At 36.2% G+C, this 11,876-nt stretch overlaps 5 protein-coding genes across 5 annotated transcripts; 3 read left to right on the top strand and 2 right to left on the bottom strand.

Annotated features, from left to right (window-relative positions):
* The first annotated feature begins 1,011 nt into the window (after positions 1-1,011).
* LOC123315209 (SOSS complex subunit C) lies at positions 1,012-1,505 on the top strand. Its single transcript, XM_044900815.1, has 2 exons — positions 1,012-1,164; positions 1,228-1,505. The coding sequence occupies exons 1-2, from the start codon at positions 1,134-1,136 to the stop codon at positions 1,503-1,505; spliced, it is 309 nt and encodes a 102-aa protein (XP_044756750.1). The 5' UTR covers positions 1,012-1,133.
* Positions 1,506-1,512: 7 nt separating this feature from the next.
* On the top strand, positions 1,513-3,057 carry LOC123315208 (rRNA N6-adenosine-methyltransferase METTL5). Its single transcript, XM_044900814.1, has 3 exons — positions 1,513-1,847; positions 1,901-2,041; positions 2,753-3,057. The coding sequence occupies exons 1-3, from the start codon at positions 1,513-1,515 to the stop codon at positions 2,895-2,897; spliced, it is 621 nt and encodes a 206-aa protein (XP_044756749.1). The 3' UTR covers positions 2,898-3,057.
* On the bottom strand, positions 3,032-5,374 carry LOC123315207 (putative aldehyde dehydrogenase family 7 member A1 homolog). Its single transcript, XM_044900813.1, has 7 exons — positions 5,129-5,374; positions 4,714-4,930; positions 4,445-4,662; positions 4,141-4,356; positions 3,908-4,087; positions 3,326-3,715; positions 3,032-3,270 (listed from the first exon to the last, which is right to left on the bottom strand). The coding sequence occupies exons 1-7, from the start codon at positions 5,309-5,311 to the stop codon at positions 3,058-3,060; spliced, it is 1,617 nt and encodes a 538-aa protein (XP_044756748.1). The 5' UTR covers positions 5,312-5,374; the 3' UTR covers positions 3,032-3,057.
* Positions 5,375-7,073: 1,699 nt separating this feature from the next.
* On the bottom strand, positions 7,074-9,450 carry LOC123315483. Its single transcript, XM_044901184.1, has 4 exons — positions 9,100-9,450; positions 8,857-9,041; positions 8,444-8,802; positions 7,074-8,249 (listed from the first exon to the last, which is right to left on the bottom strand). The coding sequence occupies exons 1-4, from the start codon at positions 9,154-9,156 to the stop codon at positions 7,162-7,164; spliced, it is 1,689 nt and encodes a 562-aa protein (XP_044757119.1). The 5' UTR covers positions 9,157-9,450; the 3' UTR covers positions 7,074-7,161.
* A 120-nt stretch (positions 9,451-9,570) lies between these two features.
* LOC123315484 (trafficking protein particle complex subunit 5) lies at positions 9,571-10,513 on the top strand. The gene is made up of 4 exons (XM_044901185.1): positions 9,571-9,863; positions 9,914-10,040; positions 10,091-10,273; positions 10,328-10,513. The coding sequence occupies exons 1-4, from the start codon at positions 9,706-9,708 to the stop codon at positions 10,418-10,420; spliced, it is 561 nt and encodes a 186-aa protein (XP_044757120.1). The 5' UTR covers positions 9,571-9,705; the 3' UTR covers positions 10,421-10,513.
* Positions 10,514-11,876: the final 1,363 nt, after the last annotated feature.

Genomic DNA, 11,876 nt, shown 5'->3' with positions numbered 1-11,876 from the left:
AATAAACTTCGATCTCTAGCTCAAATGATTACAGCCTGGCACAAGATGTAGATTGATGGTCTCTTTATTCGGTTGTTATAGCAATTTCTCTCCGCATTTGTATTTCAGACTACACATAGATAGGAAAGTGCACGATCTGGAAAAACTGAACGAAAGTGAGTTTATGTATTCCGTTGAATTCCACAGGAGATTTCACGAGAAGATCGTGACAGAAAAAACACAAAAGTTTACCCAAATGAATTTCAATATTCTTCTAATTATTGTGTGATGGCTGTAATGCAATATTTTTTTCTGAGGTCATCCAAACAAAAGTAGTACGAAACTTCTGGATGTATTGAGTGGGTCCATTCCAAGAATTGATTACAACAAGATCATAATCAATCAGAAAGAAAGATCATGGTCAGCTTCACTATTATTTCATGGTTCTTTGATATACCCACCTAAATGATTAATTTATTTGCCATAATTAGGATACATGTAGTGAAAATATTATGTAGTGGCACAAGATTTATTGCTTTATTTTATGAATGAACTGAGTGAATGATAAATTGATTGAAAAGTTCAATTAATATGGTACAATTAACAATTCTGCAATTTTTTATTCCATTGATTCGAATTGTTCGAAAAATTATAAAAGAAATGAAATATATAAAGAAGCGAGTTTAAGTTATCTTATGTTTCCATAACACGCATTTTTTTTGTCACCATATCCGCTGTGTTAACTTTCAAAGAACTCTTCTAGAACGAACTATACAAAATACAGGTGTTTGTATTGAGAATAGCATGCTTCTCATCCATCAGGGGGAATGTTTCATAAGCTATACTACCATAAATGGCAATTTGAAGTTTTGAAAGTTGCATACGCTTGATGAAAAATCGAATGTATTATTTTTGGGAAAAATGTATCCTAATGGCCCTTCATTTCGAAATAGTTACGAAATATATCATATATGATTCTGAATTCTCTACAAATTCAAAAAACCCATTTGAATTCGTATTTATCGTTCTTCTTTGAACGATTTCTTCTATAGTCTAATCCTAACCTAAAAATTACTGTCAATATTTACTTTCACGATAATATTTTCGAAAAGCTCTTTGGAAAATTAACGATAACTAGGAACGAAGTATATTTAATGGCTTTTCCTCTCTCTAACAATCAAAGAGGTTGGTAATGTTATATTCTCCATTCATTCAACTCAATGCTATTATAATCTTGTTTTTTTTCAGATATAGCTAATCGTAAGCTACTGGAAGATCTCCATCTCAAGAAGCAAATATTGTTGAAGCAGGGTACTGCATCTACATTGAACCCTTCAGCTCTACCACTGTTAGGATCAGCCATTCAACTACATGGCAACGAAACACAACCATTGAATTCACATCATCAAAAAGCCTTACTTCAAGCTAACGCGCAGTCGACTGGATATTTCATATGCCAAGACTCTTCCTTTGGTAATTTAATACTACCAGTTTTACCCAGATTCGACAACATCAAACAAACCTAAGTATACGATGAAACTGAAACAGTTGGAATACCAGTTATCCAGTATAGAGCCATTCAAGAAACCTAAAATATTGTTGGAACAATATGTGACTCCTCCACATATCGCAGCTTGTATGCTGAATCACATCCAGTCTGAAAATGACGATATTACTGGAAAAATTGTAGCAGATCTTGGATGTGGGGCAGGATGTTTAACAATTGGTACAGCTATATTAGATGCAGCTGTAGTGTACGGATTCGAAATTGACGCTGATGCTTTGGAAGTCTTTCAAGAAAACGTGGAAGAATTTGAAGTTCCACAAATTGAAACGTTACACTGCGATGTTCGGAAAATACCAAGCAGGTTGGTCGGGTGATAAATCGGTTTCAGTTAACTTTAATTCTTCTTCATTGCAGATTCGATAAGTTCTTCGATACAGTGATTATGAACCCTCCCTTCGGTACCAAGCATAACGCTGGAATTGATATGGAATTTTTGGAAATTGGCGTCCGGTTATCGAACAATGCCGTTTATTCATTGCATAAAACTTCAACAAGGTAAAAACAATTCAATTACCACCCTTCTTACTTAACTTGCATGAAAGTTAATTTTTTTCTATCGATCTACCATATCGAGATATTTTGTTAGTAGCAGATACAAAGATTTTGGTAAATGCAACACATAAAATTTAAAAAAACATAAATTAAGTATAGTCGTTAAGAAAAATATAAAATTGGACAACTTGTCAAAACATCTCCTTCAAAATCTGTCTATGAACCATCTATGATCATCATGCAATCTTTATGTTCCGTTCCCATGAAAATAGTGTTACTTTACTTTAACATTGTCGAAAGTCGAAGAATCTCTCTGCTGACTGAAGTTTTCCTTTTTGACTAAAGATGAAAGGATCTATTTCAAAAAAATTCAAGAATATGGGCAATATTCGAAATTTCATGTGTCATCAGAAGAAACCATAGAATTGATGGTGTTCGGCTAACTTCACGCCATACGACTTCCGCCGCTTTCGAAAGGAGTGAAGATAGCTCGAGAACGGCACAGACATAGGCGTAACATCCGAATGGGCATTCGCGATTGAAAATGATCAATGGCTTGTCGATTTCGGTTTTTTTTAATTCTGACATGCATATTTTGAAGCGGATTTTTTGACGAGTGTTAGTATTGTTTAATAATTTTTCTTGAATTGAGTGAATTAACACTGGATTTAGATGATATCAAAAGAGTCTACAGTAGCTTGTTATTTCTTCTAGAAATCATGTGATAAAACACGCGGAGAGCTTGGGTGGTAAAGTTGAGGTTGTGGCAGAGTTAAAATACAACCTTCCCTCCACTTATAAGTTCCACAAGAAAAAATCGGTGGATATAGAGGTGGATCTAATAAAGATACTGGTATGATGAGCTGTGCAGATTTCAGTTTGACAAACAGATTTTTTATGATGTGATTGTTGAATAATAAAATAGTTTTATAATAATCTAAAATTTTTTTGAAAATAAGACTTCATATTCTGTACTTGAGTGAAAATAATCAATTAAAAAAAAAAGTTTATTGAATTTATCACTCGAATTTTATTCCCTGGGCAAGGGGCATCTCTTTCGAGTGATTTATAGTGATTGTAGACCTCCTCATGTACTGTTTCCAAGCGTCGCTTCCAGATTCTCTTCCTCCTCCTGTATGTTTCTCCCCACCGAAGGCTCCTCCAATTTCAGCTCCAGATGTCGATATGTTAACATTTATTATACCACAGTCGGATCCTTTCGGACCTACCCACTAGAAAAAAAACCCAGCCACTTTACCAAACATCGAAATAATCGATCAAACTCACCTCGAAAATATGGCCGATGTTTTGCGTGAAGATACTCGAGGAGAGACCTTGTGGTACCTCGTTGTTCCACGTGATCGCTTCCTCCACACTGTCAGCCTTCAACACGTAAACAATGGGTGCGAAACATTCGTTTTGTACCAGAGCATCGTCGTGGTTCAGCCCAGTCACGATGGTAGGTTCAACGAAATAGCCCTCTCTCTCCAAGACTTTGCCTCCAAACTCTATGGTACCCCCGTGTTTCTTGATTTTTTCGATGGTGTCTTTGTACTTTTTCAGAGATTGTTCGCTGTGCAGTGGGCCGATGAGGGTGTTTTCGCTCAAGGGGTCTCCTATCCTGTTTATAACTTGGGCATATGCTTTTTTCAGTCTTTCCAATACTTCTGTATACACCTATAAGTTTCAGGGGGAAAATATATCTTGATAAATTTGTGGAATACCCTTCAAATCAAGTGATACCAACTTAAAATTGACTGATGACAGCTGACTTTTGTTTACTTCTAACCTCAACTGTCAATCGGTCAAGTTAGGTTAAAAACTTATCAGTATCTTACAGAGACAACCTGATGGATCTTAGTATCCTACCTTTTGGTGCAAAATCAACCTCCTCGTGGTCGTGCATCTTTGCCCGGCGGTACCAACGCAAGCGAACAAAGCCGCCTGCACCACCATATTAAGATCGGCGTCTTCTGCCACAATTAAAGCATTATTACCGCCTAATTCCAGAAGATGCTTCCCGAACCTCTTCTGCACCTCTACGCCAACCTAAAACGACAAAGAACGTGTTGACACCGACTTTAAATGTCTTGAGATGTTACCTTTTGCCCAATCTCGCAGCTACCTGTGAACGACAACAGTTTAATCTTTTCATCGGCCGCCATTGCTTTTCCAACGTCAGCCCCGCCGCAGCATAAAGAGGCTATAGCTCCAGGCAAGTCGTTTCTTTCCAGGACTTCCGCCAGGATTTTAGTGGTGGCTATGGATATCAGAGGGGTTGTTTCCGAGGGTTTCCACAAGACGTTGTCCCCGCAGACCTACAATCAATTCGAAACGCCTTTCATGATCCAGCCATTGAGTTCATGAGGACCATATTTTGTGTGTGTCACAGATATACCCACTTACCATAGCGATGGCGCTGTTCCATCCATAAACGGCGCAAGGAAAATTGAAAGCTGATATAACGCCGACAATTCCAAGGGGATTCCAACGCTCCAGAAGAATATGATTGGGCCTCTCTGAAGGATATATAGCGCCTGGTAACATTCTTGACAGTCCTACCGCGTAATCGCAGATATCTACGTATTCCTGCACTTCCCCTATGCCTTCAGGCAGTATTTTCCCTGGAATGATAACAATAAAGACCCCTTAGAAAGAAATTCATCTAATTTTACCCATTTCCAAAGAGACTAGTTGACCTAAAGGTGTCAGTTTTTCCCTTATGGCGTTTCCTATTTGTCTCACAATCTCCCCGCGTTTGGGGGCAGGTAGTCTGGCCCATTGCTCCCAGACCTTTTCGGATTCTTTCACGCAAGATTGGTAGTCCGCCACTGAACCGTATTTGACTTCTGCGATTACTTTCCCTGTGCTGGGATCGATTGATTTTACTGTCTGAAAAAGTGATGAATCTACAAATTGTATGTGCTGGATGAAGCACTTAAAACATTCCCCCTTCGTGGCAACCCAAATTTTTTCTCCTTCCTTCCTTCTCCTATGATATTTCACAGATAACCTCAATTTATTTCTTTCCCACCCTAGGTAGCTGATAATTCTACTGATCGAACTATTAAAAAAAAATTATATACTCACTTCTCCAGATCCGCCCCATTTCCCATTATAAACACCAAGATTGCTGGCTTTTAGCCCAAGATCCTTCAGAAAAGAATATTTTTCATTGTTTATCAAGTAATCTCCCGACATGTTTCTACTTAGCACGTACACTTGAATTCTGTTCTTTAACACTGTTTTCGTTAATTTACTAAAATACTGCATTGTTGCTACACCGAGCTCGATTTGGTGTATCTTTCAGATTTGAATAACAATTGTGAAAGAATCCATGTTTGATTAAACATTTTCGTTTTACAGCGATGGACTCGTCATAATTTTGATTTCGAAAGTCACTAGACTTCGTTGTATTTCAACGCAGTGTTAAAACACTCGAAGAAATATCAATTTTCGAACATGCATTTTTCCTGAAGGGTATATTTTCAACAGATAACATGTGCCATCTTTCCTTCGAATAAAAGGGGCACAACAATGAGTTTATATTGATTCTTGTTGAAGGTAATTGCTATTGTTTCTACTTCCAGAGATTACGAGCATATTTTCCTTAAAAACAGGACATTTAACCATCAAAAAAAGAAACACAAAAGTTGTTTTGAATTATGATCCCTTATTTCCAACTGAATTTTGTAGAGCCGGTTCTGTTCATAGTTCAGTATAAAATCTCCACACTTATCTCAACAAATTCTTGGTTATTTCATTTGCCACTGTCAAGATACACAAGGAATTGACCTTTACAAAATAACTGATAAATTTCTGATTCCATAATAACAAAGGAGTTGTTGTCAGTCGAAGCTTCATCTAGATATCTTAAGAGTGCTTACGCTGGTGCATTTGGGAAAATTTATAAAGGTCTTTAAATGCATCCAAATGTTTTTTTTTACATTATTTTTCGGATTTTCAAAAAATCAAGTCATACAAGAAGCGTAATCCAAAAAGTAAATTGTTGGTGTTATTATTATCACTAATTTTCATTATTTTTTGGATAAATAATGATGAAATAAGATTATTCTAGCTGTTTTCGCTAAAAAATTTCCCAATGCCAGACAACCACAGTTGGCAACCATACATGCAGGGGCTCACCTGAAAACTTGTATGATGTGTTGCCTACATCGAATTTTTCACGGCGTTCTCCTACTAATGTTTGGTTTCTTCCGATCAGAATGAAAAATCGAAGTTGTTGATATTGAAAAGCTTCGAAAGCGTAGAACGGCCACATATTTTAAAAATATAATGTGGTCCTTCTAAGCCCTCGTTATTTTTCGATACATTTTTTCCTTCTATAATTTTCGATCGAAATCGAATATTCTAGTTTCGGATATTGAGGTGTCGTACATGTTTTCTGGATAATTCGAGGTCACTGACGCCAAATCCGAGCTCAGTTTTGAAGAAAAAAAATTATTTTGGGTGCTGTAGCATACTGCTTTTGACGATTTTCAGAAGAGCGTAAAAGGTAAAATAATTCACTTGAACAAGAACCGACTTCAGTTTCTGATTGAGCAGGGTCTACTTATACTATATACCTAATTTCAGAACGATACGACAAAAAAAGTATTTTTCGTAAAATTTTTTCCTGATGTATAACCTTGCGTTTTTTTCGATCGAAATCGAAAATCCAAGTTTCCGATATTGAAGTGTCGTACATGTTTTCTGGATAATTCGAGGTCACTGACGCCAAATCCGAGCTCAGTTTCGAGAAAAAACACTTATTTTCGCTGTTTTGGTGCAATGATAATTTTCCTGCACCTGACAGTCATGACTGGCAACCCTACATACAAGGACTTGAAGGGAGACTTGTATGATGTGCTGTCTGCATCTGTATTTTCAAGGCGCCCTTCTGCTTTTTTGGATCAGAACGAAAAATTCGAATTTTCGATATTACAGTGCCTCTTATAAGGTATTGTGTCTTTTTTTTATGTGACTTTTTTGAGTAGGTATACGGGTCATTACAAGGTGAGTAAAATGGCTGAACTATGTACTTACAAAAATATATTTCTCATAAAAATTAACATTATCACAGAGGTAACAACAAACTAAAGTCTACGAAAAAAATAATTTCACTAGAACAAAAGTAGCCTTGTTCTATAATGCCTCAATAAACATTCTTCAGCTAACGCGCTTATTCGTCTCAACCTTTCCTCCTTGATTCCCCCGTAATCCAGGTCTCTGTATATCGGAACTTCGAATCCGATCAATTTCTTGATGATAACAGGGAGATTCAGAAGTTTCAGCACGGTGTAAAACTGTCTGGAATTTTTCACCTTGTACCTGACACAAAGGGCATCTCTGGTTCTGTTTCTGGCCAGGTCGACCAGTTTTGGCACCTTATACGTATAGTTGACGGGCAATTCTCCGGTGTTTTCATCGAAATAAAGTTGCGTCATGGGTAAAACTGTGTGACTAAGCATCGGATGAATATCTAGGTATGTTAGATGCGTGTCGCAGGTTCTCAAGAGCAGCATATTTTTAACCCTGCCTTGAAAACTGTATTCATCGCTCACTGTGTAGATGAAATAAGAAAAAAGGTTTATTCTTGGAAAATGAGACGGTCTTATATCCATCTGTAGTAGAAGTTTGAACAATTCGCAATAACCAAACACCTCGAAAATCACTTCTAAATCAACGTCATACACAACAAGTCCATACGATAGTAAGAATGAACCAAATTTCTGCAGGAAATCCTCATCGGTCTTATCGAAATTCTGCTTCTTCGCTGAAATACCCGCAGCCATCACCGTTAAAAAAGGCAAATTCTCCGATATTTCAGTGAGTTTCGTAGACTTCATATCCTCGACTTCCATGATGGTGTCGCAATTCGCCATGTTGTCTTCCCACGACGCAAATTCATATTCGAATAATTCTATCAAAATATTGCGATATTCGTAGTGGATATGAAACTTCGTCCAGAAGATTTTGAACATTTCAGGGTTATTCTGTAGGCTCAGAAATGCGTGTTTGGTGGGATAATAGTGAAATGGTTTTTCACTTTCACACTCTAAAACATGTTCGACCAGATTGGAAAGGTTAGGGTAATCGTAAATTATGGCAAAGTCCAGTACTGAGGAATCGATTTCCTCATATCGAAGCAGAATGTCTGAGAGTTCAAATTTTCTCATTTGTATGCTGAGCAAGAAAGGAGTGAGACCAACTAAAAAAAATTCTGACATTAATGAGCAACTCACACCAAAGAAAATGGTTGAAATGTCCATAGATTGCATTAATTCAAAGAAAACTACACTTGACTTTAATCATAGAATTTGTTCATTAGCAACCATAGACCGATATAATTAATCTACAGGTCTATGATTAATTAGGTCTATGTTAAAACCTGGTCATACTTACTATAATTTTTCCATATTTCAGCTCCGTAATAAAGGAGCATGAGTAAGATTTCTTGTTGAGTGTGATACACAGCCAGATGTAAAGCCGTATCTTTATCTACATCCTTCGCGTTCAAATCCGCTCCAGCCTTAATCAAAGTCTCTGCTAGCTCTAAAAGACCTTTTTTTACGCAGAGATGGAGAGGAACGGTAAATGCTTGAGGATCCACATCAGCACCTTTCTCTATCAAGTGTGATGCCACCTTGACTTTTCCTTGTTTTATGCTCTGTAGCAGAGGAGTTGAGTATTCAAAATTTAAAGCATTGATGTCTATATCCTCGTGTTGTAAAAGTAAATCTATAATTCTCATATCATCGTTTCTGAAAATTCGAAAATAAGAAGGAATAAAACGGATAACTAATAATATTACACACCTGCATTGCCAGACAGCTAAGTGCAGTAAGGAATCGCCCTGGTTATCTATTGCTCGTACACTATGTCCCAGAGAAATTTTACGTGAAACTTCATCTACATCATTCTTAATAATATCTAGAGCCAAACCTACTGCACAAGCGGGATCCTTGTAATCGAATATGTTGTATGAATTTGGAGAACCATCCTATAATGTAAAATTGCGCTAGAATTGAGAATCGAACATGAACAAATACTCCTATTACTATGCTGTGTAATTCTAATTCATCCGATGATGATGAATTCGCAATCTGGTCGTCCATAGTTTTGGTTCTTAAATTCAAGGATATTTCGGAAGAGACTTGTTCAGTTTGATTAAGATTTTTTCCTCCCAGAAGCAGTTGTTGATTACAATAATTAGTTTCAACCTTGTGAAACTAGTCCAATAAGATAATATTTACAGGTAGAGCCAATTTATCATTTTTGTCCTAAGATCTCGTTTATTCTTCTAATCACTCATGATCTTTCACAAATGTTATTTTCTTTTGAAGGTTAGAAACATACAATTCACATCTGGAGAAATAACATTTGAATTCTCAGCTGTTACAAGAAGAAACCAGTTGTCATTAGATATTAGGACTAATTTTTTCAGATGCAAAAGAGTTTTTATATCAAAATTTGAAATTTTTCATTGAACATTTGTTCTACTAGTGATAATGACAAAAGTATTACTAGTTGCCTAGCGTTTCTATTTCCATAATTCTGCCATCTATCGGTGAAATAAAACAAGATTCAATGCTAACCTCAAAAAATATCCAAAAATCAGAACCAGATCATTTCAGAGGCAGATTTGTTCATAAATAATATCATTCATGATGAGTTTACCAGGACGAAATAAATTATCTATTCTTGATAAACCACTTAGTCGAGGAAAGGGAGAGGTCTCCCTCAGCTGCTTCGCCTTGTTATTTTCAGAAGTAGTTCAATATTGTCAAAATAAATCACGTACAGTTACTGATATACAGAACAGGTAAGACTTCCCAGGTCTACTAACTCTCGTACAAAAGCAACATTTTACAGGCTACACAAATTAGGATCTAGAGTTGGTGTGAAATTGATAGATCTATACTTTGTTCGAGAAAGAGGTGGTAAAAGAGAAACGAAATTGCTCAACATACTCCTCTTCATTAAATCGACTATGTGGAAGGTGAGCTTTAAGCTAGTCACTTGAGGGATGTACCTTGAATGTGATTTTAGTCCCTTTTTGGAAAAGAAGCCGACAAACTCGAACATTCCAATGATGATGAAAATACATATTATTTGATGGAGAAGGATCCTTTGGTCAACCGTTTCATATCTGTTCCTAGAGATAAGACAAGTTTGAACTGTGCAGTATTCATTGCAGGACTGATTGAAGCAGTTCTGGTTGGCACAGGGTTTGTAAGTCTAATTTATACTTGAACCAATCCGTTTTTTAATTGCTTTGCTTTCAAGCCTGCTAAAGTCACAGCTCATTGGCATAAAGGAACCACTTACATGTTGAAGTTCGATGATGAAGTCCTGTTGAGAGAAAAACAGATGGAATAAATGGAGAAATTTTGTTACATTGAATGTACTCTGTGAAATTATTGATAAATATTATGTATTTATAAGTTATTATATTAAATCTCTTGGAATAAATATTCTGTTTTTTTTTCCTGAATAATGTCCTACACCAAGAACAAATGTTGTTTGAACGCTCTAAAAGGAGAAAATAGATTATTTCCATAATTTTCAATAAAATGAAATCAAAATGGAAGTCATAATTAGATATTCAAACATACATTATTGGAAAAAAACGGTTCGTTCTATTTCGAAAATATCGGGTACTCGCCCGATCTTTTCCGAGGCTCATAAAATGCCACTAAAACAAGATTTAGTATCAGGATCACAGAAGAACGAGGAGGTATTCGGATTATCAGGAGAGAGATGTGAAAAACGGAATAGGCAACAATCAATACAGTTTCATGTATGTATGGTTGTCTACCTTGGTCGAGAAACGCTACTCCGCATACCTCCTCAGTCTTCTGTGGTCCTAATACAAATTCCTTATTTTGTGGACATTTTCTGTAGTATGTTCTCCCCAATTTTTTTATTTTTTATCGGGCAAAATAAGTGGACAAAATGCTGAATGCCGTATTTCCTATTGCTACTGCCAAGAGATTCAGAAGAGGGTACGAATGAAAAAGTGCTACATTTTAGCCTGGTTTTTTCAATCAGTATTAAAAATCCAAGTTCCTGTTGTTGAACTGTCCAAAATATTGTCTGAATTTTTCGACGTTGCTCTTGCTGATCATTGCAAATCCCTGATGAAAAGAAATATTTCTGTTGGCTTTAAATTTTCATGATATCATCCTATTTTCCATGTTTATCGTAAACGTGATCTCAATACGGTTGAATTTCTTTCGAAATTCAAAAACGATCCACATTTTTCCTATTTTGTGCATTTCCACAAAAGTATAATTCGCAACCTAACGGTGAACAATCGAACCTGATCAGATCCAAAAAAAATAAAAATAGATTTCTACCCGACTACAAACAGGAAACTGTAATAGGCCATACATCAAATAGAAAACTGTAATGGGCCTACTGTACCTCCAATAGAAAACTGTAATACGCCACTATACCTCAAATAGAAAACTGTAAAAGATCCATCCATGTTCGAGACTATTCAACTAGATGGCGCTGCAACAATTTTCTTAGAATTTCTTCCTAAGAATTGATGAAAAAAAAAGATTGAATTCTGATCAAAAAAACCCAACCATCAGGATAAATTTTAGCAGAAAAACCTTTATTTTCCTTCTGAAATCAGCTATTGAATAATCGGTTCTTCATTAGTTGAATTATTTTTTTTTACAGATTAATTAATTAATAGAAAAAAACACGTAACGTGTACAAATTTTTCCGAAGAAAAATAAATATTGGGGATATTTCTGGAGAGAACTCAAATTGATGGCTAGGAAGAAAATGTCCACGAAATAAGGAATTTGTATCAGGATCACGG

The sequence above is a fragment of the Coccinella septempunctata genome, chromosome 6, assembly GCF_907165205.1.
Source record: "Coccinella septempunctata chromosome 6, icCocSept1.1, whole genome shotgun sequence".
NCBI lineage: Eukaryota > Metazoa > Arthropoda > Insecta > Coleoptera > Coccinellidae > Coccinella > Coccinella septempunctata.
Note: the sequence above shows the minus strand (reverse complement) of the source record. Positions and strands in the feature narration are given on the sequence as shown.